The sequence below is a fragment of the Tinamus guttatus genome, unplaced genomic scaffold, assembly GCF_059628265.1.
Source record: "Tinamus guttatus ecotype Peru unplaced genomic scaffold, ASM5962826v1 Tinamus_guttatus_pri_ptg000666l, whole genome shotgun sequence".
Taxonomy (NCBI): Eukaryota; Metazoa; Chordata; class Aves; order Tinamiformes; family Tinamidae; genus Tinamus; species Tinamus guttatus.
The window spans coordinates 44,963-72,728 of NW_028289200.1; the positions used below are offsets into that span (position 1 = coordinate 44,963).

Below are 27,766 nucleotides of genomic sequence, written 5' to 3' on the forward strand. Positions count from 1 at the left end.
CCCGCCGCCGCCATCATGGGCGGCAAGAACAAGCAGCGCACGAAGGGCAACGTGCGGGTGAGCGGCGCGGGCCCGCGGCCCCGGCGGCAGCCGCGGCCCTGGCGGGAGGGGGTCGGGGCAGCCGGGGCCTCCGCCACCGGCTCCTCGCGCCACTCAGGTTCCTGGTGGCGAGGCCAGGCCTCAGGTGGCGGCTCCCAGCTGGGCCTGTACCTCTGCTTCGGATAATAACTAAAAATTAAAAAAAAAAAAAAAGTGTTTTCCTTTCCCTGCGAGGATTATGAGGTTTTCCGGAAACCTGGGCGGGTAGGAAGGTGTCATTGCCAAATCATCAGGGGTGTAAGTTTAAATGGGTTAGTTTAAGTACAGTTAGAGTAATTTTCTGTAGCTAGTCTTATGGTATAGCTGTTGTGATGTTTCTGCCTTACATGCCTTGTAAGTGCTTATAGATGGTGTCTTCTCAATATGGGAGAATGGTGTGTGAAAAATACATATTCTTACAGATCTTTTTATTCACCCTGTGTGTTTGGAGGTGTTTAGGGAACGCAGTGAAGCATGTCTGTATAGTTAAAATTTCTTAGACGCAAAAAATAGTTCACAAATGCAGTGGTTACATAGATTCTGTCTATTTACTTCTCATTCCTAGCAACAGTTGCTGTCTTGGGATTTTTTTTTTTCTCTCTCTTATTTAGTAATGATAGTTTGCCAAAATTTATTTTACTCGTCTGAGTTTTTGAGGTGTCAGGACCCATGAAATATTACCAAAAAGCTTGAAGCATCACCCAGCTCTGGGACATCCTCCTCTAGGCAGTGTACTTGAAATGTGAAGTCACTCTATAGGGTTATATCAGATATGTGCTGTCTTGCTTTCTTATTCTCTATTCTTCCTAGCCTCTTAATAATAGCATCTCTTTGTGATGGGTTTTCTGAGTGCCACCTCTCCATTTTTCCCCCACTGCTTCCAACGTTAAGAGTGTTCCTTGGGAACTATGTCAGTTTGTATGCTATGACATGAAAAGAGCTGGAAGGAAGAAAAGTAGTGAAGGAGGGTAAATGGTTTCTTAGATACGTTATTCATATGCAGAAGTATGGCCTTACTATACTTTCTCATATGTATGTAAAAGTAATGTCATTTTCCGTAAGTATTCACAGACAAAAATTTCTTATGAGAAAATGGAATGTAGATTCAAAATGATTCAAAAAAAAAAAGATTTTTTTTCAGGTCAAACATCTATGTTTTAAGTGCAGGTAACCTTTTTTTTTGAAAGATTTTGTTTTAAATACAAGGGTGATTATTCTTTTTCATGCCTTTGAAACAAACTTAAAGTAGTTTAAAGCGACCAAAATAAATAACTGTGTATTTTTTCTGTTTTTTAATCAGCCTTCTAGTAGTGGTCGAGCAGCAGAGCTCCTTGCCAAAGAACGCGGAACGGTGCCTGGGTTTATAGGCTTTGGGACCTCTCAGAGTGATCTCGGATACGTTCCTGCAGTTCAAGGAGCAGAGGAAATAGACAGCCTTGTGGATGCGGATTTTCGAATGGTGTTGCGGAAACTCTCGAAAAGGGATGTCACAACAAAACTAAAAGTAGGTATATCCTTTGTCCCCTTATTTTTTCTTTCTTTTGTGGAAGAGCACTGCATACATTTTTCTTAATAGTGGGAGAGTAATGTGTCGAAGTGGCCAGTTCATTCCAGTGCATTTTTTTAGAAAGAATGCATCACCTTTTTTTGCTTATACTTTTACATGTCACATAAACACCCTCTGGATGTGCGCGATTCAGAGGGTGTCTTGGAAGACTTGCAAAAAGGTTCCTCAGGCAGAGCAGTCATAAAGAATCTCTAAAAATGTATTGCATCCTGCTAAGTTGGGAGAAATGGTTTGTTGAAAAGGAAAATGACAGTACATAGTAAAAGCTGGTAAGTAAACAGAATATATCTGCCTGGCATTTCTTAAAATTTATTTATTTATTTATTTTAGGCTATGCAAGAATTTGGGACAATGTGCAAAGAAAGAGAAGCAGAAATTGTTAAGGGTGTACTTCCTTACTGGCCAAGAATTTATTGTAAAATTTCACTAGTAAGTATTAAAATATGAACATTTAAAACTTTTCTGGCTACTTTCTGTGAAAACCCTTAAGGCAGTCATTTTGATATATTTAGCTCTTTTTTTTTTTTTTTGGTTGGATTTCCTATCTCATTCTAAAAAAAAGATTCAAGTTGATAGAAAACAGTGTTCCTTGTAGTTGATATGTTTCACTGTGCTGTGGGTGAAACCCTGAATTGTTGATGCCTGAACTGTATTTTGGGGTTAAGCTGCTTGTTAGAGCTTTGTTAATAAAAGCGTGATACAGCTTTTTCAAAATAAGTTTTTACATATGCAAGATATCTATACGCACATATATATATATGAGAGAGAGCAAGCGCGCATGCGTTCGCAGAACAGAATGTGCTGTTAACGTAATTATAAACATTCTTGAGGTGGGATTAACAGCTGTCCATGCTAATTATTTTTTTTAAAAAAAGAAAGTGTATGTAGCCAGCTAACCCATAATATTCTGACATTGTGTTTTAACACACATCCAAAATATCCCAGCAGGCTACTGTTGGAAACAGGATTTTGGATGAAATGAATCACTCTTCTCACAGAATTGCTGAATGCTTATGGTTGGAAGGGACCTCTAGAGATCATCTAGTCCAACCCTCCTGCTCCAGCAGGGACACCCAGAGCACGTGGCACAGGGTGGCATCCAGGCGGATTTTGAATATCTCCAAAGAAGGAGACTTCACAACCCCTCTGGGCATCCTGGGCCACGGCTCTGTCACCCTCACAGGAAATAAGTTCTTCCTGTTCATATGGAGATGGAACTTCTTGTGTTTCAATTTGTAACCATTACCCCTTGTCCTGTCACTGGCCACCACCGAGAACAGTTTGGCCCTATGCTCCCTACATTCACCTCTCAATCTTCTCCAGGGTACCAGGCCCAACTGTCTTACCTCATAAGATAGATGCTCCAGTCCCTTAATCATCTTTGTGGTTCTACACTGGACCCTCTTTTGATCCAGTAGAGCCATTCCTGATACACTATTGGCTCCTAAAGAATGTAAAAAGTCATGATGCTGTAAATTCATTCACAAATAATTGAAGGTTGCAAATAAGTGATTTGTGTAGTCTTCTGAGTTTTTTAACATGTTTCACTTCTGTGATTCCCATTTCTTACAAACATTGAAAAGAAAGACAGCTGTAGTTAGGGATATCAGGAAAGGGTTACAATTTTGTATGTGCAACACATATGAAGATGCTGATTTAGGACCTTCCCTGTATTTAGGGATGACATTGAAAAACACTCGTTTTTCTGCATATTTTCAAATCTCGTTGGCCTGATTAGTTGCAAAAATGCCTGTACTATGAGGGAACTTTTCTCTTTAGATGGAAGAAATGGGGACGTAAAGATGTACGCTAAAAGAATTCTTGCTTTGCAACACTTGGCATCAAAACATACCCTTCTTAAAGCAATAAAACCTTTTTTCCTTTTTTAAACAGGATCATGATCGCCGTGTGCGAGAAGCAACCCAGCAGTCCTTTGAGCAACTGATTCTTAAAGTAAAGAAGCACTTGGCTCCTTACTTAAAAAGTATCATGGGGTACTGGCTGATTGCTCAGTGTGACATTTACTCCCCTGCTGCTTCTGCAGCAAAAGTAGCTTTTGAAAAAGCTTTTCCTTCAAGCAAGCAACCTGAAGCCTTAGCTTTCTGTAAAGATGAAATTCTTAATGTGAGTTGATGCGTCTAAACTTATTCTAGTGTTTTTATCAGGCTTTGTGCGAGTATATATCACATTTTAATACAATTCAAAGACTCATCCTGTCCTAATCCTATTGCTAATGGTTAAATTTCAGTAAGATTTTTTTTTTCTCACCTGGAACTTCACTGCTACTAAGGTCATGAGAAACGGAGACAAAAATATCTCCTCTTTATTTTTTAACTGCAGTTACACTCAGTGAAAACACTCATTTATACTGAATGAAACCGTACAACTATAGGAATGAATATGAAGTAAATTTTCTTGCTTGCATTCCAATGTAATGATGTTCAGTCAACAGATAACTATTGCTCATGGCTGGAGTAATGATGATGATATGGCTTAGCCGCAAAGATAGAGGACTAAAGAATTCTGAGCACTGTTTCAGAAAGTTTCTCTGAGATGTGTGCTTATCAAGGTTCATGCTCTTCTGCCGTCATGTATGAAACGTGAATGAGAGTTGTCTGAATTTAAAAAGGTGAAAAGCTGTATTACTGTGCTGTCATACGGAAACATAACTCTTTTGTCTCAGTGCATCCTTTTTTTTTTTTTTTTTGTGAGCAGCATGTCAGTGAGGACTATAGCTGGTGAAGTCTTATAGTCTGGATTCAAACAGCACCACCACTATGTTTAACTTGAGTCAGCTCCATTCTGTCCTTGCTTGGTTGCATGTCTAAAACATGTTTAGTAGTGACTTCACTGAGGTGTACAGATGTTCCTGAATAATCTGTAGATTTGTATGAATTGCATGATTTACTTGTAAACAGTAAGTTCTCATGGTGGTGGTGTTTGTTGTTTTTTTTTCTCTCTCTCTCTAGGTACTTCAAGATCATCTTCTGAAAGAAACTCCTGATACACTCAGTGATCCACAGTATGTTGGGCTGCTTTAAAGTGTATTTTTTTAAGTCTTAGTCTATATTGGACTATTCTATTGTCCTGGGGGCGTAGTTGTTCCAAGAGAGAATAGCTGTTTAAGAGTCCAGATCTCAGCTTTCCAATTTATTAGGATGCTGTAGATAACATTATCAAATGCATTGCTTTTCTACATGTAGCATTTATGAATACCTTAGGAGACAGTATGACTATTTCTAACACCTTAAATATATTTCAGTGGTATTAGAACCTGTGCAAAGTTTATGTATCTTGATTTTGAGTGGTAGCAATATGAAGAAAGGCAAAAAAAAACCCTCCAAGATTAGTTATAAAGAGTTTTAGAAACCCACTGGTTAATTCACAGTTAATTTTTTTATGTTGTTTTTCTGAGAACTGTGCCCGAGGAAGAAAGAGAAGCCAAATTTTTTCGGATTCTGACCTGTTCCTTGTTAGCTTTAAAGAAGTTGCTTAGCATGTTGCCAAAAAAGGAGATGCATTTACTGGAGGAAAGGTTAATGCCACTTCTATCTCAAAATAAATTTTGGAAGTATAGTAAACACAGCATACCACAGGTAACTTGTCTTTTTAATATTACTATTTATTTTGGTGGGCTGTAGTTAAAGATTATATGCTGACTCTGAGGAAATGCTGATTTATTTTATTCTGCAAGCAAGAACGAGTTTTTGTGCTTTGTTGAATTGTGTTTGAAGTGGTCTTCAAATTTCTAGGCCTTAAATAGACAACATTATAGACATTATTGCTCTAAAATATTCTTAATAGGCTAATTTATTATTTTGATACCACTGTCATCTACTTGGCAATTTGGCATTGTTTCAAATTCATGTAAAAGAGACAAATTGTGTCATTTAACTGTATGTATTCACAGTAATGTGGGTTTCATTATTTAGACTGTTTTGTTCTTTGCCAAGAAGTAGCTGCCTAGGGTGATCAATACATTGATTTCCATAGTAGTGTATTAATCTTTTTAAAGCGCTTTTGGATAAACATGACTTTCAGAAGTGCATTATTAACATAAAATGTTCAGTATGCATGTTGTTACTGAACAAGTCTTTTAAAAATTTGCAGACTTATCAAGCAATTTCTTTATTTTTAATAGTATCTGAATGTTTGCATATGTGATAAATACTGTCGCTACATATTACAATTGGTGTGGCTTCAAAAGGGGTGTTATAAAACTGCAGACAATAAAAGAATACTCTCATTTGCCTAAAATGTTTGTTCTTCTGTGGCTTTCCTCAGGTTCGCTCAGCTTTCTTTGAGGTGGCTTCTGCTTTCTGCCAGTACCTGCCTGAGCTAATGCAAGCTGAAGCACCAAGAGTTTGTCCTGCTGTTCTTCTCAGCATTGATGACAGTGATGCAGTGGTGTGCCCAGCTCTTTGGGAAGCTGCTCTGTATGCTGTTTCCACAATTGAGGTAATGTGAGAAATACAAAAGGCAGGTGTTTTAGTTAACTGTCACATCTAACTCTCACAATGTACCAGTGTTCTCTGTAGGGAATTAGGAAGAACAGTTTGACTGGATTTTCTGTGATTAACAGCATGAACTTGTCTATGGTACACACCCATTCCTTCTCACACATTCATTTTGATTTTCAAATGTAGTGTATCCAATGTCTTTGAAAATCAGGGTTGTTCTGTCAGATTAATCTGAATGTCTTGGATTAAAAATAATTACTAACATGTAAAATAATATTTAAAACTTTTATCTTGGTTAAGAAAGGTTGCAAGAATGGCTGTCAGTTTTGGGTTGCTAGTTTCCCCTGCTAAGCTAATTCTCAGCCTGATCATTTTTGTTTTCAAAGTGAAATGCCAGCTTCGTTCAACGTAGTAGCAGGCCAAGCAGTGCTTCCATAGAGTGGTGTGGTATCAAGGTTTAATGTTGCAGATCTGTTCTGTATTAGTTGGCATAGAGTAACAATTAATGAAAAAATAGATTTAATTCATTTTTTATAACTATAGATGACTAGATACATGATAAATCACATGACAAAAATGTTCAAGGGCAAAAAAGTGCCGGGATATTTTGTAAGTACCATCTTTTTGCAGTGAGTTTTGAAGTTTGTGAGGCTTCTACATTTAGTATTTAAAATCATTGTGTTTTCTTGATTAAAAAATACAGGACCAGGTGTGATGGTGATTTTTGTCAAGCAACCTTAAATGTAGGATCAGTAAGGACAAAATTTTAACTGAGGCTTGATAACAAGGAAACTCAGTTGTCCTTAAGTAATATTGAAATACTTTTACACGTTAAATTCTTAAAATTCACAAGCCAAAATAGGAAAAGTGCTCTATTTAAAAAAAAAAAAATACTTGCAAGGCAATTTAAATACGGCAGTAACTTACTTTGGTTGTAAAGTGAGGATGTAGATGAAATGACTGCTTGAGTTCTTCCAGTGAAATAGTCTGCTTTTTCTCTGAAGGACTGCTGGAGTCATGTAAATGCCAGAAAAGGAGTTCTGCCAAAGCTGTGGACAGTGCTTCGAGAAGGTGGACGAGGACTAGCTACTGTCATATACCCGAACCTCTTGCCATTCATTAGCAAGGTGCCACCTGGTATTGCAGAACCAAAGCTGGACTATTTCAGAACACTTTTCAGCTCTATAATTCAAGGGTATAAATCACAAATTTACTTAATTTTCTCTCTCTATATTTTTTTTCAGTCTCATTTACATTTTGAAATAGAGCTTTGCTACTTTCTTTCATAAAAAAAGCAAAACCAGTATTTCCTGTTTTTTTTTTTTTTTTTTTTTTTAATTTATTTTTATTCTGTTTTTCAAGCAGGTAATTATTCTTCTTTGGCTGGATGATATTTAAATATGCATCAGTTGTTTATTTTTGAGAAAAGACAGTTTCCACTAAAATATTTGAAAATTAGTGTTTTCAAAATACTTTTAAATGTCTGAAACTGAAGTTAAGCCTTTGCACCTTTGCAGCAGTCTTCTTAAGCCTTCAACCTTAGTTAGAATTTTGTGTTTCTTGTCTAAAATATTTTCCTGTCAAACTTCATTCATTCCATGATAATTTTTAAAATGGGAGAAAAATTTAGTGTTGAGAAGATTTGCATTTAATTGTGAATTTACTATTTGCAGGAGCAAATTTTAAAATGCTTCAACTATCTATCAAATGCTCATAAATGTATTTAATTTACATTATATACTTAAAACTATATATAAATTAAGGGCTAAAATATATGCTCTTTAAAACACAGTTTTGATTAATGTTGGGTCATTAGTAGAGTTTTTGGAGGAAAAAAAAAAAGGCCTGTGTAAGGATTGTTTTTGAAGACCATATTGAATTTTATTGTAGGTAGTAAAATATTTGTAGTATCTCCATGCTAATTTAATGAAAATTAGACCACACACACAAAAATCAATTATTTTGACTCAAACTGATCGTAGTGAAGCCATCTGTTTTTCTCTTTTTTTTAAAAAAAATTGTCATGATCGGTTCCCACCTGTCTGCAGTTTATTTCATATGGCATGGGATTTAACAAGTGATACTTTCAAACCTCTGCCGTACATGTAACAACGGAGAGATTTGGCTAATGGGTGAAACAGCAGAGAGTGGACTTGTGTGATATGTTTTGTGTATTTAAGGAGGTTTCTCTGAATCCTAAAACTTGATGCAGAAAGTTATTTTAATATGCTACATTAAGTGCTTGCATTTTCTTTACTTTTTGAACAAGTCCTATTGAATTTGTTTTGATCTGACATCCCGTATTGTTTTCCTGATAAAAGCAAGATATTCAAAGTTACGCTCAAGCATTGTAACTGTTTTTCTCAGAAGCATAAATGAAGCATTTGTTTTTCTCATGTTGCTTTTCAATAGGTTGTCAAGTGAGCGAGCAGTAAGTAGCCATTCAGAAAGTTCAGCAATTATAGCTGCATTTATGGAATGTCTGCGCTTTGTCCTGCTACAGAAAGTGGGTGATGAGGATGAGCAAAGACAGATTCAGGAAATGCTGATATATGAGCAGGTATTCACTAGAAATACTTAATACTCTCGTGTATGCCTTCAATAATTAAAAATTAGAGAAAACTAAGTTTGTGACAATTTGTTAATCTATAGAAAGTCTCATTATTTTGTGAAAGTCTTACGATTTTATGGAAAAAAGTAATGTTAGTCAAGCTATAAAATCAGTCCTTTTCAGTGTGAGGTTTTAATTAAATATTTATATATAATACTATTTTTTATTTATATATATATATATATATATATATATAAAATTGAAAGATCATCTTATGTCTCTTTTTTTTCTTAATTATGTGTACAAGTGTGAGTAGTCCTGATTTTTTTGTTGTTTTTTTGAATTGCTTCCAGAATATTTTTCAGAATTATTAGAATTTCCTTGTATCGTAAAGAATAAACAGATTATTTATTTTGGTTTGTGTTTTTTAATTATTTCTTCTCTTTATAGCTAATTCCTCTTACTGATGCAGTACTTAAGGAACCCAGGTTGCAAAACGGACCATTATTTTATCAGATAGCAGAAACGCTGAGCTCCTGGGAATCTAAAGCAGAACTCTCCAGTGATGATGGCACAGATGAAACTTTCCAGAAACTGTTATCAAACTTTTGGGATTGTCTTTTGAAAATGTGTGTGCTTCATGTTGATACTTTGGATGCTGATGAGAAGTCTTTGCTTGCTGTATCTGGTATGCTGGAAATTCTTCAGAATCCGAAGAGTGCTGCAAAACCAAATAGAAAGTCTCTAAAAATCAGATTTACAGAGGAGGATGAATCTGAAAGAAACACAGAGAATGGGAAATTCGTGGAAGTGAAAAATAATAGCGACTCTGAAATACAGGCTGAACAACAGCATTATTCGCCTTTAAGGAAAGAACCTTTAGAAAATTTAGTCTGCAGCCTTGCTGAACTGAGTATTGTCTATGTCAATGAACAGAAGTCAGAGCAGCATTTAAAATTCCTCTCTGCCCTACTCAACAATTTCTCTTCAAAAAGAATTTTTCATGTACTTTTACAGCATGGAAATGGTGCTCAGGCTAAATCCCAGGAAAAGATAAAAGCCTGTGATGAGAATCCATCTGTACAATTTCTACATCTGAATTTAATAACTTGGCTGAAAGAAGACTGGAGGAAAGATACCCATTTTCTTGTTGATATTTTGTACAGTGTGCTTAACTGTTGTAACAGTAGTGCTGAAAGGAAAGTAATTCTTGATGATTTGACAAAGGTATGACTTATTTTGCCAATGGATTAATTTATCAAAATGAATAGCTTTTTGGTGTCACGTAGTTGGTTTTTGTTTTGGGACTGCGGAGGATACTCTGCATGAACTTGAATAACTTCAGCATAAAGAAGGTAGACTTAGAAAAGACTGACGTTATACTGTTAGTATGAAGAATTATGACATTAATGTCTATCCTTTTTTATACTCCATAAATCATAAAATAATAGGAAGTTGCTGATATTAATTTCTTACCTGCTTCTTTATGCAGTTTAATTCTGTACTAGCCATTGGCGACTTTTGTCTGAAAGAAAAGATTTGAGAGGCAAAGACTGTGGTATAATAAAAATAACTCATCAAAATTAAAAAAAAATGTAATAAAAGTACATCATCAGAATAACTTTGTTATTGAAACTTAGAAAGATCTGCTTCTTTCCTGCAGAACTTAAAGTTATAAAATAAACAGTTAAAGTATTAAATGCTTCAGAAATTCTTTGATGAATTTGATAAACTATCAGATTTTGTGTTCCTTCCAGATGGATCTGAAATGGATTATCCTTCTCCAGATAATTCAAAAGGTACCTTTTCAAATTGTTTTTAAAATAATTATTATTGTTAATATTGTTTTGCATAGTTTTGAATATTTCCCTGGATTTAACTTGGAGAACGATGTGTGTTGAAGTATCTTCTCATTTGGTAATATTAATTTCCATAGTTTGAAAACCTTGTAGTAATAATTTGAGTGCGGTTTGTTTTTTAACCACATTTAGATGGGATGATAGTCTTGCAAATGAAATGCCAATATCGAAAAAAGAAAGAAAGGAAACAAAAACTTTGGACTTTTTAATTTTCTCTGAACTAGAGAGACTGCTGATGCATTTCCGTTTATCTAAGCTAGAAAGAAAGGAAGTTGCTATTAGAGCAAAGATTTTAGGTTAATCATCTACATCTGTGTCTTTATTCTCCACTGATTATGACGCTGTGTTCATTTTTTTAAAAAACAGTATATAAGCTTATAGTATACTGATAGATTAGGGATCGCTTTTTCACATGGGAAGCTGAGCTATCTTAATAATGTGTATTTTATGAATCTTCTGTTTTAACAATTTTGTTGTTTAGAATTGCTTATTGATATGATATCTAGTTTGTGATCTGCTGTGGGTGGGGTTTTTTTGTTGTTTTTTTGGGGGGTTTTGGGGGCAAAAATTTAGATGCTCTAGTAGATCTTATTTCACTTAACATAGTCATCTAAAAGTTAAGTTTTCCAGCTTTTAGTTCAGTCATTCTGTGGGCTCTATGGTTAGAGAAAATACAACATAATCTTTCTCTAGCATGACTTGTTTCACTCTAAAATCTGACGTAGCTATAATAAGTTGTCTGCTCTTGTCCCTCCAAAGAGAAAGTTGGGGAGATTATTGTGGGCATGGCATTTGAGATTTATGATGGTTATGATTCTCACCCTATCTGTAGAGTTGAAATGTTATTTCTGAGGACCATACGCTAATATTATGCATAGTTAAAAATAAAAGTTAATAACCTCAAAAGGTTAATAGTAATATTTTCTTGTGATTCAGGCATGCTCAAGCACAACAAAACTTTCATTAGTCTCTGACTGGCTGAAAGGAGACACACTTGGAGAAAGACTTGTAATGCTGGCAGATGATCTGTGTCACCTGAGTCTGAAACCCATCGTGGCATCATCAGAATCGTTCTCTTCAGAAAAGTGGACCCTTTTGAGTTTAGTGTTGTCACAACACATTAAAAATGGTGAGTGCATTTATTCTTTGAACTTTACAAATGTGAATACTACATTTATACTTTACGCTTCTGTGCGTTCCACTTTACTCTGAAGGAACTCCTCAACTGAGATCTTCCAGATTACATAACTTGTAACACCTGTGTTTTATTCTATTGTTAACCTGAATCAATTAACCATATCCAGTTTAATTTAATAAACATTAACTTGAGGTTGTGGCATCACATGTTTTTGTGTCTGTTTACCTCCTGTGTCAGTGTTTAAAGAAAATAATAGAAAAAATAGAGAATATATAAATACAGAAAATAATAAAATATTTGTGAATATGGCAAGCTTTAGATTCTAGGTTTATAGAGAAGAGAAGACAGAGAGGCTCTTATCAAAGTGTATAAATACCTGAAAGGAGGGTGTGAAGAGATTGGGGCTACACTGTCTTCTCTGGTATCTAGAGATGGTGCCTTTATTCATCTACATGCTTCTGAAAAAGGGCTCAGTAGAATCAGAAAACTTCCAAAGATGGTAGGGATGGTTAGAGAAATGCAGTGGCTCTTGTTTTTGGAGAGGTGAAAATAGACTAGAACTTTAATCTTGCGAAGGAAGCAACTGGAGCTGTGGTTGTGATAAAGAGCCATGAAATCATAATCCATTTGGAGAAATCAAATTGGAAGAATTTTCACTTTGTCCCTAAAAACACAGGAGCCAGAGGCTGTCTTAGCAGATGTTTAGGTAGCAGGCTAGAGAAGAGGAAAAAGGTGTACTTTCTCATATAGTTCATAATTAGATTTTGGAACTCGTTGCTATTGGATATTATGATGATTTACCAGTCAGAAAGGGACTAAATTCATTTATGGAAGATGTATGTGATTTGGGTAATTACATGTAGCAATTTAGATGCAAACTCTGTCTCCCTATTGCTTGATAGAAGTTGCTGTTTGTTTATGTTTCATGTAAACTCATTCAGATTTTTTTTTTAGAGAAGCAATGCTTGGCTATGTGAGCCTTTGGTTAGGAGATTCTGGATAGCTGTTGAGTAAGAAATTGAGGTTTACAGTAAAACTGCGTTCCCCTCGATTTTTACATTCAGCGTTAGTTTTTTTTTTTTTTTTTTTTTTTTTAAAGCAAGTATGTCGAAGCAAAAATGTTTATTTTGAGCAATGAATTAATCAAAGCATGCCTCATTTATGTACTTATTTGTTTTCTCTCTGCAATAGAATCCTTGATTGGTGAAACTTTTGTTGAAAGGATTATTGATAAACTTCAAGCAGCCTTGTCTAAAGCTCGGGATCTTTCTGAAGCTGGAAATACAGAACCATCCGTGTCTTTCATCTGTGATGTAGCCTCAAGCTTTTTCAGCTCAGTTAAGGGGTGTTTACTGATGCCATCCTCAGAAGACTTGCTGTTCACTGTCTTCCAGCTGTGTGCTCAGAGGCAGGATGCTACACACTTAACAGGTAATTTGGAAAACGAATTGTATTCCAGACCAAACTTCATGTTGGGATTTTTTTTTTCTATTACTTTATTGAGCTCTTAGAGCTTGCCTTGTGGTGAATATAAGTTAAGTAGTAGAATTGGGAAAATGACTAAAAATCTGAAGGGAGCTGGTTTTGGTTTTGCAGAGCTTTTATCTATTGTTTTCCAAAAATATAAAAAAATAAAAATAGTGTGAAACAGAATTCCTCATTATCTTCTCCCAGGCAGTCACAGAAAACAGTTCACTGGAATCAAGAGGAGGCGAAAATTATATTGTGAAGTGGCACACCTTGAAAATATTAGATTTTCTAAACACCCTTGCATTTTGTGATTAATTGTCCTTTGTTGGTTTTTATAAATCCCATACAGTTCTATCCTTGGGCTTTATCAGCCCAAGGATATCAGATATGCAGCTTTTATTTTATTTTTTTTCAGATATGTTGCTTTTCATATTAAAAACATTAGAGTTAGCCTCTGTTATATGTGGAGAAGTTCTGTTACCCATTCTGTATCAGAGATGCAACAGTTCAGGGAGGGGAAGTGGCTTCATCAGACAGTGATATAACATTTCAGACAGGGGAAGTGGCTTTATAAGAATATGTTTCTCTTGCTTGCTATGAGAATCCACCCAAGTTGGTCAAATCATAATATTTGGAAAAAGAAGCTTCTTGGCCTCCTTGAATTCTCTAGCTACAACACACAGACACTACATACTCCAGGCATGCTGCTGTGTAGGCTGCACAGGGCTTCTGTGCGCTTCACTGCGCTAAGGATACATATATTTATTCTGAAACCAGTTAGATCAAGTTGCTATGGCAAGTTGAACCCATTTTTTCCTCTGACAGTGTATTATTTTTAAGCTGAGATGCTAATTTATATTCTCTAAGGGCAGAATTTGTGTGTAGCAGGTTGGGTAGATATATTTGCTAGTAGAGATGCAGAGGAAATATAGTATTATGAGGAAGCATTGTATTAAGAGGAATTATTAAGTAATGAAGTAACCAAGTATTAAATAATTAAGGAATTAAGTATTTAGAGGAAATATTGTAGTATTATGTTAGATTTGAAGAACGGTGTTAATGTGAAAGCTTCTACTTTCCAAGAGAGTACCCAAGTTGTGAATGTTCAGTGTTTTAAATAGCCTTGGAATTCTAAAAACGTCATGGAGATTCTTTAGTAAATAACATGAAGATCAATCTTTTCTCAAACAAAAGGCTACTTGTATAGCAGAATTTATTAAAAATAACAATTCCACAAGGAACCTGTGTATATGCTCTGGATAGCTTTCACATGTAGCCATATACAAAAGAGAAATCTGTACTTGCACCTTAGTTTTATGCAGGTGATTGTTGCTGTACATTTTAAAATGTAACATGGGAGTTTATCTGTTCTCATTGTTTTGTTTTTCCTACAACAGATTTACTTATGTGTAAACTAAAGCATACCTGGATGTCTGGTGTAAATTCACTTGTACACCAACTTCGGAGTATGCAGAAGCAGAGCACCTTTTTGCACAAATCCGCTCTGTGGGTCAAGAATCAAATTCAGTCCTCCTCTTTGGATGTTACAAGGTAATTGTGCATGTCCACATCATAATATATTACTCACCATAACAGTCCAAGGCTATGCTAGTCTGTATTTAGTTAGCATCCTCATTGCTTAGGGTTCTTTCAGCCTGTCAGGGTGAGAACTGTGGCTTAGAGCGCAACTTAAAAAGCCTTTGGTAGAGCTTTATATCAGGTTAGAACAAAGCCACTTGGTTTTGCCAGGCTAGTGCTAAACTTGCTTGACATGTTTTGCTCTTCTCTCAGCCTGCAGATTTTGGTCTCTACAGTTAGTGATTTGTTATCTAAGCTTCTGGAAGCTGAAGGACTATCTGGATATCTTGTGGGAGCTTATGTTGAACATGTCACACCCAGCAAAACTGAATGGGAGAAATTGCATGAGTCCCTATCCACGGAGGTATGATAATGATAGCTAACTTTCTTTGTGTAGTTGGCATTAAAGCCTTGAAGACTTTGACTTTTAGATTAATGAACATGAATAGTTTGACATAGCACTGTGGTTATGAATACACGTCTGACCAGAGGTTCTTTTCAGTCACTTTCCTTGGTGGAAGAGAAATTCTGTATATTTGTGGCGTCATCCAATGCTACCAAAGAGAATCAGAATTTGTGAAATTTTCCTTTTCTGCCTGGAACACCAGCAACTTGCTTCATAATTCAGAAATTTTATGTCTAACAGATTATATTTCATACGAATGTTCTTATGTTTAACTTGGCTTCTATAAATCTTCTGTGGTGAGAGGACTGCAGTGTTTTCAGAGAAATATGATTTGCTGCCTATAAGTGTTGGCGTATGCTGGCAAGTGCAGAGGAGAGGAAGGAAATAATGTCCTGTCCAACCACCAATGTTCAGTAACCCTAGTATTTCTTGTACCTTGTGTAAAAAAAAAAAAAAAAAAAAAAAAAATAGAGCTCTAAAGATGTATATTTATTTCTCTGTCAATAGTGCAATTTCAAGTTAGTTTTGTGCATTTATTTCGATTTTTTTTTCTTTAGCTGTTGAAATTTGAAACAAATTGAATTTAAATAGGAATGGCTCATCTGCACCATTATGCTTCTGGTGGTAGTTCAACTCTTGGATATTTTTTAAGTAACTCTGAGTTTTCAATGAATTATAACTCTTCTACATGAAATTGAAATGTCACTTATTGCTCATACTCTTTTTATGTACATATTACAGTGGATGCACAAACCTCTTTTGGAAGGAAGGCTGAGTATGAATTGTGAGCATTTGGGATCATATATTAAGCTGTGTGGCACAACTAAACTTCCAGGCCATCTGTGCACTTCAGCCTTATTAAGTAAAATGGTGCTGTTTATGTTGGAAAATGGTATAGTCCATGGAAATGATGATGCTGAAAGAAAGAAAGTTGACAATATAAGTAAGTTATAATGGTAAAACTTAAAGGACTTTGGTTTTGTTGTAGTTAAAATCCAACCAGAATTGATAATTAGCAACAAACAGCAAAGATTTGGCATATAAATAGCACAAATTATCCTTTTATTCTGTACGTGTATGTGTTTTATTGCTGCTGGGTTTTTTGCGAAAATGTTTGCAGCACATTGGCATCGGTGGGCAATAAGAACTGTATTTATGCTGCCATATGTGGCTACTTGCCATAACACAAAACTATTTTGAGGTAGTAATCTTTCTTAATTCTATCTTTTTTACTTACGGAATGCTTATATTCAGTTTCTTAAATCACACCTAGCATTATGAAATTAACTGTTTGCCTCCAAAATCTCACTCTGAAGAGAAGTATATTTTTGTCATGGAAGTCTTTATGAGCTGATGGAGAAACCACATGTTAGCAATTAACATTGGATTTATTTATTTTTCTTAATTTAGATCTTGATTGCCTTGTCTACAGGAAATAAAAAAGAGAATGGAGAAGGGTTAGTTCATTGCCATGCATGTTGTGTTTAAAAATTTCCTGAACATCTAGGATTGGTTATTGTAACTTTTTTGTGTATTTTATAATGCAATAGCAAAGACCAGATCATGCTCTGAAGCATTTGAGTTTGTATGTGAATGTCAGCTTCTCAACGTGTAAAAATTTTTGAAGCTTTTTCCATGTGCACTAAATGTATTCAGCAATGTATTTTGTTGTTTGTTTAGTTGCAGAACTGCTGTATTCACTACAATGGATTAAAGAATTGGAAAATCCTCCTTATTTGCTTCTTGAATACCTTGATATGTTAGAAGAAATGCACATCACATATGAGAAGTTCAGTACACTTAGTAATACAGCAAACCTTCAGCAAACAATATTTGATAGGTAAGAGAAATCTCTATTGAAATAGAGATTACTTAACTGCACCTTTAAATTAGCACTGTGTGGAGTATTTAGTGCCACCACAGTTTCTTATGTGTTGATTCGAGCTTCATACAAATGCTTTCTTGGTGAACTGTGCATCTGTATATATTGACCAGGGTCTTTATTCTTCCTTTGAAGATCAGAGGAACATGGAAGGCTGTGGTCCTTAACCATGGCTAAAGTGATTTGTGAAGGAAACACTGGATCATGTGGGACGAAGCAACTTTTTAAAACAAACGAAGGGTATGTTCCTGTAGCCCAGATAATCTTGTTTACATTGTAACTCTCGATGATATTAAATGCTATTGATTCTGATGAATGCCATTTGAAGACTGGAAATTTTATAGTGTGAATGTATATGCATAGTATGTAAAAATGAAATTCAGTTTATTGTATGCATTTAATTACAGGCTGTTAAGTAGTCCTTCTGTGACCCTTATAAAATGACTGACATTTTGCTTACTTGTTAATTTTTGGTGGTGTTTCATTCTCAGTGTTGTGTTTGTGTGAGCAGGTTTCTTCCATTGACAGAGGGCAGATTGCACACGCTTCAGTGTCTCTCAGCGTTTTTAATTGAGGAAGAAAAGAAAGAGCTTGTCTTCGACTGTGTGGCCAAACTCATGACTTGCATGCAGACAGAGCTCTCTAGCACTGATGGTCAGTTATGCTCTTAAATCAACTGACTTCATTAGAATTTAAGAACATTATTTTGTAATAATGCCTGCCTTGAAGACATTGTATGTTTTCTATTAGAAATAAGTGTTTTTGCAGTTGTTCACATACACAAGGAGGAGGAAGAGGGTTGACCAAGGGGTTTGGTGTGTTATTAAAGTTGCTTACGCTATGCTGCCTGCTCCAGAATTAGAACTGAAGGGTTTAGGTTTATTAAATTCCGATTTACTTTGCATGACCTAGACACCTACATCTGTAAATATTAAAATTTCATTTAAACATTTAGCTTTATGATGTGTGCAAAAATGTAATTGTTGTCATCTAGAGTATCATTATTGTTTTATTTTTAAGATATTTTAGTAGGAGCTCTTTTGATATATTCAAATAATTTTTGAGTAAATCTTCAGTGCATGTGATAGAGCACTCTGCTGTACATGCACTTGTACATGTGAAACTTTTTTTTTTTAAAAAAAGTTATGATTTAATGAGGAGATGAGAATGTGTTATAATGTTACTGTGAGTGTCCTTTGACAAATCTTTTTATTTGCACAAACTTGTTTCTTTTTAAGAAACATCTTCAAAATTGCTTAATCCAAAGTCTTTTCATATGTTTGAAATGTGCAATTTATAATATGAAACCTTTCTTACACTCTTTCTTACTTTGGTGCTTTCTTACTCATACCCTTATTGATCTGGCTATATTCAGCTTGAAAGTTGATTTGTGTTTTTAATAGGGCTGTTCTGAAGTTAAAACTGAAAAAAACTGTCCTGAACAGTTTGAAACTGTGGCCATCTGCCATAGGCAATGTCCTCACATTTTCAGAGTTGTTCTTTCAAATGGGTGTCTGAAGTTTGAACTTCTGAGCATTCGTTTTATAATTATAGTTTATAATTAATATACAATTAATATATAATTTATAATTAATATATAAACTATAATTTATAATTATAGTTTATAACAGTTGAGAGAAATCTTGATTCTTTCCACTGTGGCAGTTTCCCTAGTGCTTATTCTTGAGATTTATGTTTTCGTAGTACTAAGTATGTTTAGTGTACTCTACATTTTTTAGTAGCATGAATAGTTTTAAATGTTACCAGGTATTTTCCTGTTTCATCAGTTGTTTAAACCAACAAATAATGAGTCTAACAATGCTGTAGTTTGTTGTCGTTGTTGTTTGTTTTAATTTTTTTGAATGTATTGTTTCTGATTTAGTGATGGCAACTTTGGATGAACTTTGCAAGACAAACATTAGAATGTGTGTTAATGGACTGAACCTTTTAATCTGAATTTAACATTAGTATCTTGAACACAGTTTGGATACTACCCAAGTCATCTTTCGTTTGTCTTATCTTGAAAATTAAAACTTACTGCCTGTGCATTATTACTTTTCATGTTATATTTTTATTATGTTATAGGAGCATTTGGATGTCTTTCCATTTTGAACTCCTGCCTGAATGACAAAAATATTGATTGTGATCATTTACTACCTGGAATATTAAAAATCATAATGTCCTGGAAAAATGATAATGAAGATAGCTTTCTCTTTAGCTGGTGGGTATGACTTTGAGATAGTCTTATTGATATCTGACTGATAATATTAAAATTTTTAGCCTTTTTTAAAACCATATCCATTGACATAGTTGTCACTAGGTATTTAAAAAGTGCAACTAAACTAAACTAAGAAGTTGCATGATAGTTGCTCTTGTGGTGGCAGGTGGATATATGAAAGCAAGACTAGGAGACAAACAGCTTTGTATATACATACTCTGTTTTAAAAACCACTCAGAACAAACTGGCTTTAGTACGTTTTGCTATTCAGTTCTCATAGTTCATATTGCTCAAGTAAAATGAGTAAAACTTAAACTTAGTGGGATTTTTTTTGTTTGTTTTTAATTCTGGATCTGAAAAAGTAACCTAGAAAACTTCTCTTCCAGCAACAAGTGAATATCTGAGGTCGCAACATAAAAATTAGCAGGTGGTTCTTATGGTATGTTTTATGTCTGCTAACTTAAATACTTAGGGCTCAGAGTTAATGTAGTATTCAGACCCTGAAAGTCAGAGTAAGGGTATTAAAACGAAAAAAAAACAACCCACTGTATTGTGGAGAGCGTGGTATAAGACTAATTTGCCCTAAGGGGAGAAGCAAAGGTAAGAAAACAAATCTTTGTGTTTCTATGACATGAGGATACGTAAACAATAATTGTATTCTTATTGCAGTAATCTGAAGGAAAAAAGTGCTGAGTTGCTTGGCTTCAACATAGAGATGATCCGTTTTGTGCCTTTGTTGCTGAAGCGCTTGACAACTCCTTTGGCTGACAATGAATGGGACTTTATCATGTGCTCCATGCTGGCTTGGTTAGAGGTAAAATTGAGAGAGATGATTGGTCCAATAAAGATACAGTATCTCAGACCATCTAGGTTCTGTTATTAAAGTACAGTGCGCTCAGTCACCAGTGTAGGACAGACACACCTCTGGGCAAGAGGCAATGAACTTCCATAGAAAAGATTTGCATAGATTAAGTGCCTGGGGGCATTTTTAATGTTTAGGGATTGTCTGGGACAAACCAAAGATCTGCAGACAGCCACTTGAATAATTCTAATTGACAATAAAGTATTGTCATCTTCTTTGTGTCATTTGAAAATACAAGCATGGTATTAATACATTTCTAATGTTTGGGAGGGAAAAAGGAGGGCACTTCATATTGCAGTTTTGGCTCCTTTTGAAAAGGTACGGGTGCATACATTTCTATTTGAATCCACTTGGTGGCAGTTTCCTTCTTTCATAAAGAAAGGCATATAAAGAAAGCAATCTAGCATTCTGAACCTTGGTGAGATTCAGAAATTCATTGTGACAATTTCAATAAAAATACAGATATTTTAAAACTTTATTTTTCCAACTCATTAGTTCTAAAATGGTTTTTGCAGCAGAGTTTTGTGACACATTAGACTTTCGATTGTTTTGTTTCATTTTCTACATAGAATGTGAAGCAACTTCTGTTTTAAAACAAATTTATGGTGAATAAATTCTTTTGTTTTCTTTCCCTCCTAGACAACAAGTGAGAACCATTCACTTTATCATATCACGCTTGTGCAGATTTTTGCTTGTGCCAGTTGTGACTTGGCATCTGCCCTTAGTGCTTACTTTGAAGCTGCCCCTCCTGAAACTGTTGCAAACCTTCCTGTGAACTTGATCAGTGAATGGAAAGATTTCTTTTCTGAAGGAGTTCACAATTTGTTGTTGCCCTTGTTGGTGAAAGTCACAGGCAAGTATATGGTAACTGGCAAGGACAGTGTTAGTGAATATATGATACGAGTCGCATCAGTTTGAAATAGAACTTGACAGACCATGGCTTTTATTTATAGAAACATTACTATAGCTTATAAAACTCACTTTTCTGAATGTTTATAATATGCTAATTAATAATTACACTTAACATTTTGTGACTCTGAAGATAAGGTATATTCTAAGTGCAGTCCGAGTTGTTTCTAGTCGAGATTTCTTATGTCAACATCCCATGCATGCTGCATTACAGCCTGTCTCTTTCTGTCTTAAATAGGAGAAACCAAAAATGCATCTGAAAGTGCTTTTCAAAATTCGGTGTTAACGTCTTTGGGTGAAGCTCTAACGTACATATCGAAGGACCAATTATTAAACCATAAACTGCCAGCAAAGTTTGTTGCAGGCCAGAAAACAAATCTTCCAGATAACCTCCAGACTTTGTTAAATACATTATCTCCATTACTGCTCTTCTGGGCTAGACCTGTACAGATTTCTGTCTACCACATGTTATATAAGTAAGAATCAACAACTTTCTTACTACTTCCCCATTTTATTATTATTATTAATATGCTGTAAAGTGTGCAGTTAAATTGTGTGTTGAACAAAGTGATGCTCCATTATGGCAGACAACGGTTAACCAGGCAGCTTGTGTTCTGTATCAGAGTACGTTACCTAAAACTCTGAATACTATGTTTACTCATAAAGTGGACTTGAGAAGTTCTACTGGAGCATATGAAAATATGATTTTATATTCTGGTGAAACTCTACTATAGTTACTTAGATAAGCCCCTCAGCACTCATATAAAATCTTAAAAAGTAAATTGAAATGTTCCAGTGTTGATCTGGTCCTCTTAGTATCACTAAATAGTATGATCTCTTCGTTATCACTAATTTGATAAAGAAAGTGAAGCGAAGAAAGCTATTAGTATTCTTGTGAACTTTCTGCTTCCATTATACCAAAAGATGAAAAACAGTATGTGTATTTGGCTGTTCAAAATGTAGATTATAAGGCAACTTACCTGAGGGTTAGATGTCAAAGCTACTATCACCTTTATTGTACTGAGGCATAAAAATATGATTGGTAATAGCCTTATCCTGAGATAGAGAAGTTAATTTCAACATGAAATGTTCAGAAACAATTAAGTGAGGTTATTTGGCCGTTGTCGTTTAAGAGGCAACTCTGCCATGGTATGTGTATCTCTTAGTGATTCTGTGTTCTTGTGAAGCAAGAAATAATGGCAATTATTTCTTATCAGTAACGTAGACCTGTGCATTACTTGTGTCAACATATGCAGTCAATGAAGATTAAATCTATTTTCCTCCCCCTTCCCATCCTGCCTCTCTATAGATTAATGCCTGAGTTGCCTAAGTTTGATGATGAAGATCTCAAATCTTATGGTGATGAAGAAGAGGAATCAGCACTGTATGGATATTTTTCTTCCTGTTTTTCATTACTGATTTCTCTATTTTTAATGTCTGTTGTATTGATTGATATTTGCAGCAGACTAGTAGTCTGTCAGGGGATGTTAAGAGTAAAAAATTACATGGTTATGATAAAGACACATAAACATTGAATTAGACAACATAATTGCTTTATCTACTTTTGTGCTAGCACTTGGGCTAGTATTTCCATTTCTTTTTCTTGGTACAGTTATTGCAGTAACTGCAGAATAACTTCAGTGTATGTCCTATATCTTGGATACTATAATTTATTTGTTTTTTTTTATACTTAGCTCAGTAACTAAAAGTATATTTTACTGTGGAACTAAAGGCATTTCAATCCAATGAAAAACACAAACCAAACACATCCAGTGATGAGGAAATTGCTTGTTCTTTAGCTACTTTGTTGCTGTGACTTGATAGAAACACAGAAGAAAGCAACTAGCACTGCATGGTTTAGGTTAAAGCAGCTCAGACATAGGCCAAAGTCATATTTTTGTATTAAGGAATCAGCATTCAGTTTATGTTCTTGCTGCAAGGGGTAAGAGATCAGCTGCCCTCTTGAGGAAAATGAACTATTAAAATCCAGCAGTACTGTGCAAATCTTGAATTGGATTTCACACTAGTGAAACTTCACACTAGTGAAATCTGAAAGTAAGTTTTCCTGTAGAAGACCCTTTTCATCTACATGCATGCTCGTACTAGTAGGATGCTACTAGTCAATATAAATTCAGTTAATCTCTGCTGAAGTTTTTTGCTTATATGACATTTTTTCCATAGATCACCTCCTGCAGCTCTTATGTCTGTCCTGGCCACTCAAGAACTCTTGCTAGAGAATATCCTAGAGTGCATTCCCGTTGGGGAATTTGCAGTTATATTGCCACTGAGTGATGAGTTCTACCTTGTCCTAGGATATCTTCTCACTTGGAAGTTAACGTTAACTTTCTTCAAAGCGGCTTCTTCTCAGGTATTTGCTCAGGGTTTCATTTTTGTTAATAATGACTTAAGATTTGAAGTAATGAAGTAATAATGACTTAAGATTTGTTAATAGATGATTCTGTTACTTTTTCAACAAACCTTCCTGCGTTTTCTAATTTTGTAATCACTGAGAAAACTTCAGAGAACTCAATTACTCTCATAAACTCATTTGAAATCCCAGGGTCACTTTTCTTCCCTACCCAGCATATCTGTATCATTTGCACACGAACTAATTTTACAATGTCTCAACTATTTTTTTTTTGTTTGTTTGTTTTTACCCCATCAGCTGCGGGTTCTCTACTCACAGTATCTTAGAAGAACTAAAAGCTTGAATAAACTGCTTCATCATTTGTTCAGGCTAATGCCTGAAAACCCTGTCTTTCCTGGACCAACTTCTGAAGTTCCAAATAGGGATACAAAAACCTTCTTTACTGAAGAACTTAATTTAGATGTTAAAGGTTAGTAAACATATATTTGATATTTGTGCGTTTGAGAGAATTTTGGTATTGTTAGAGTTTAAATATACATTTCTACTTAAAATGGAAAAAACACACATGTGCATGTACATAGGTACAAAAATTTGGGGCGATCATTTTGCACTGGGAAGCTCTGCCATGGTAGAGCTAGAGGAAGTACTTAACACCAGATTATCACTGTTAGTGATGACGCATTAATTCTTTATTTTCTGAATCGCGAATGTAGGCAGTATTTCTGAAATACTAAAGTTATGTGGTCTAGCCTGGAGCTTATCAGTTGGCTCTGGACTTGTTTTTGATGCTAAGTGGATTTCTTTTAGTTTAATATGTGATTAAAAGGAAAAAAGAATATATTAAGATTTTTCAAAATATTTAAAACTTATTAAAATGTCTGTTTTCTTCATGCTTTTTGGAAGAACCTGTGTTAATCAACTGTGTCGACAGAAAATAGGCTAAACTATGTACCTATAGAGATGTAAGCAACAATACTGAAACTTTGTTTCTTAATTTTGTGTTTGAATAGCACTGTGTTGCAGAACAGGTTTTGGATGACAGGAAGAAAGGCAGAAAGGGGATAGTTTGGGGAATTATTTACACAACATTCCAAAAGAAAGATTTTCTTTAGCTCTCTGTACACTCTCACAGGATATTGAAAACCTCACATATACTCAAAACATCTCCATGTTCGTTCCTTCCAAAGTAAACTTTTTTTCATTTCTGGAAAATTATTATTGGTTATTGATGGTCCATTTATAGTGCACCTCCAAATGGGAATGTCCTCTTGTAATTTAGAAGTATAAATCTAAAGAATTAAGAATATCAACAAGACTATGGAGAAAGGCAAAGTCTTGGAGTTATGATACCAGATTGAGAAGGGGTATTTAAATGCCGTTTTAGTTATCGCTGTTACTTTGCTATCAACTTGCTGTTGGAACAACCACCACTTGTTACTTAATGGAATTGTGTGTATCTCAATATCTTTTTTTCCTTTCTCAGGGACAGGAATGCTGTCATCTCAGATCCCACATCTGGCCTGCTCCGTGTATCACATAACATTGAAAGACTTGCCAGCCATGGTTAGGCTGTGGTGGAACAGTTGTGAGAAACGTGTCTTCCACGTCGTAGATAAGTTCACAAGCAAGTATGTGAGCAGCGTGCTGTCCTCCCAGGAAATAGCTTCTGTACAGACTAGCACCCAGTTATTTAATGGCATGACGGTTAGTAAGACTTTGTGTCCTTTTTTGATTTCACTTGAGAATGACTGTGGTTTTTTTTTTTTTTCCACTTGAAATGACTGAGAACATAGTTCAGCTTGGTGTCAGTGTGTTAAGTTAATGTTGGTACTTGCTAAGATGCTGTGTTCTGAATAAATTAGAAACGAGTGATATTTCTCTTGATTCTTGGAGAAATTGAGGAGGCAAGTAAAAGATGCCACTGTCAGTATGCTGCTACCCTCTTTGGTAGTTTTGAACAATATAGTCAATCACTAGATGGAATGATGGATGGCGATTTCTTGTTAGATTGCCAAGATATGAATGAGCTTTTACTTGCTGTAAGGAGAGTGTATTTTTGGTCTGAGAAAATTATATGTGTAGTGAAGTATAAGTGGTTCCTATATATTAAAAGACTAGAGATGGTGTAAATCTCTCTTCAGTTGATTCAAGAGTTATTACTGTAATACTTTTTTTTTTTTTTTTTAACAGGTAAAAGCTCGGTCTGCTGCACGGGAAGTCATTGCTACTTATTCAGTCAATGATATATTTATAGAACTAATAATACAGCTTCCATCAAATTACCCACTGGGATCCATAACAGTTGAGAGTGGAAAGAGGGTTGGTGTGGCTGTTCAGCAGTGGCGCAATTGGATGCTGCAGTTGAGCACCTATCTTACACATCAGGTGAGTGTAAAGAAAGCCCTGAATTTTGAAAATAGGAGTCCTGATGATCAAAAAATAATCCTAGTAATATAGTATCATTTAGATCTATATGTGTGTGTGTGTATATATATAATCTCATCAGTAACATTCAGAGTGCTACTGAATTGGTCATTTGTATCTTCTTTTCTCCAGATGGACAAACAGAGGTAGAATTAGCTGCCTTGTAAGTCATAATAGATTCTTGGCCAAAGCTGAAAATGTAGGTCTTCTATGATGTAGCCTGGTGTTGACCACGTGTGGCTCTGCTATCTCAACTAGTGTGGAAAAAAGGCAAATCAATACCTGAAATTCTGTAAAGGACTAGTAGTGGTTGTATTTGCATCCTGCATGGTTAGGAAAAGAATTAAGAAAACAGAAAATGACACTTTAAAGATCACCTTTTAAATGTTCTTAATTGCATTCTTTTCATTGTGAGGGATGTTTCACTATTTCACTTCATAGTTCTGTTTCTAAAGGTTAAGCTACTGTCTGTAGATCATGTGTTAGCTTTGTAAATTACTCACGGCAGAAACCACCTCTAATATCAGTTAGTCTGAAGGTCTTCAGGTAATGCGTATATGGCATGTTACATTACTGGGCCCTGTTATCTTTGCTTGTGCTTTTGAGTGCTTACGATATTCAGAAGGGACTCTCTGATGTTAACAGCTATTTTTATCTCTGTTAGAATGGAAGTATTATGGAAGGCTTATCTTTGTGGAAAAATAATGTGGATAAACGTTTTGAAGGTGTTGAAGACTGCATGATCTGTTTCTCAGTCATTCATGGTTCCAACTATTCTCTTCCCAAGAAAGCTTGCAGGACATGCAAGAAAAAGTTTCATTCAGCTTGTTTGGTAAGTAGCTAGACTACATCCATCTGAATAGACAAAACATCTATTAATAATTTAAAACAGGTATTTTTACTGTAATACCGATTTTACATTGTACTGATGGAGTATCTGGGATGAAATACACTTGTAAATGATTTGCAGGGATTTTTTACTGGAATTTAAGGACACTGAATGAGAAATGAATTTCTATACTTCACAGACAATAACTATCCCTTTCCTGTCCACTGAAGCAGAAGCCAGTACATCCGTAGGGTGTAGCAATGGTATCTTGAATGCCTGCTCGATTAGGAGAATTGTAAAAGGCTCATGCTCTTCAGTAAACTCGATGGTCTTGATATTTAGTGGTTGACTGTATCAAAGTCATTGTAAACTTTGGTCGTATGGTTGACGAGCAAATCTGGAATGAGATGCTGACTGTATTGCCATAGGATGGAAAATTATCGATGTGTTTTAAACCATTCTTTTACTCTCCTAAAATGAGAATCACATATACGCATGTGGAAATTAATTATTATTTCTTTTTAAGAATAATATTATTGTACTTATCTTCATTGGCAAATAATACTCTATAATTAGTGATAAAGCAGATAAGAACTTGACGTTCAGGTTGTGTTCTTGTATTGAATGGTCATATTTCTTTTTCAGTACAAATGGTTCACATCGAGCAACAAATCCACGTGTCCGCTTTGTCGAGAGACGTTCTTCTGAAATAAAACGGTGTTTCTGCTTTCTGTGAGCTAACTAGTAAATGAAGAGGAGGTGTTAAACTGTAGGCTGAAAGAAGTGATTGCTTCTTTGAAATAATGTCAATTACTTTGAATTCTTGACTAGTGGAATATGATCCATATTTACCTCTGGACTGTTTTTTGTAAAAGTTTAAAGATTCTTCTTTGATACAAAGAAATATATGAGAATAATTTATTTTAATTTGTATATTTTTAAGGTTAAGATACGTTAAAAACGCAGAAGCAATGCAGGGTTATGTCTGAACAGTGGTATTTAAGCCACAGCATAGTTGTTTCAGATGTCTTTATTTTAGCTATATTCAACACGGTGTTATGCACTCAAGTCAGATCATGCATCTTAATTCATACACATGAACTTACCGTAATAGCTGGTATGAAGACTTGAGTTTTTGATTATAGTAAATGTATGTTTATAATAGTT

General features: G+C 35.1%; 1 protein-coding gene across 1 annotated transcript; it reads left to right on the forward strand.

The window, feature by feature from the left end:
* LTN1 (listerin E3 ubiquitin protein ligase 1) lies at nucleotides 1-27,766 on the forward strand. The gene is made up of 30 exons (XM_088536419.1): nucleotides 1-57; nucleotides 1,379-1,582; nucleotides 1,976-2,074; nucleotides 3,539-3,769; nucleotides 4,615-4,667; nucleotides 5,061-5,241; nucleotides 5,930-6,103; nucleotides 7,110-7,300; nucleotides 8,518-8,665; nucleotides 9,107-9,883; nucleotides 10,414-10,455; nucleotides 11,452-11,644; nucleotides 12,845-13,084; nucleotides 14,521-14,674; nucleotides 14,915-15,065; nucleotides 15,849-16,050; nucleotides 16,788-16,947; nucleotides 17,125-17,229; nucleotides 17,501-17,643; nucleotides 19,075-19,210; nucleotides 19,877-20,021; nucleotides 20,709-20,922; nucleotides 21,217-21,454; nucleotides 22,288-22,362; nucleotides 23,160-23,346; nucleotides 23,644-23,815; nucleotides 24,830-25,050; nucleotides 25,537-25,731; nucleotides 26,435-26,602; nucleotides 27,245-27,766. Exons 1-30 carry the CDS (start codon nucleotides 16-18, stop codon nucleotides 27,305-27,307), a joined length of 5,304 nt encoding a protein of 1,767 aa, XP_088392545.1. The 5' UTR covers nucleotides 1-15; the 3' UTR covers nucleotides 27,308-27,766.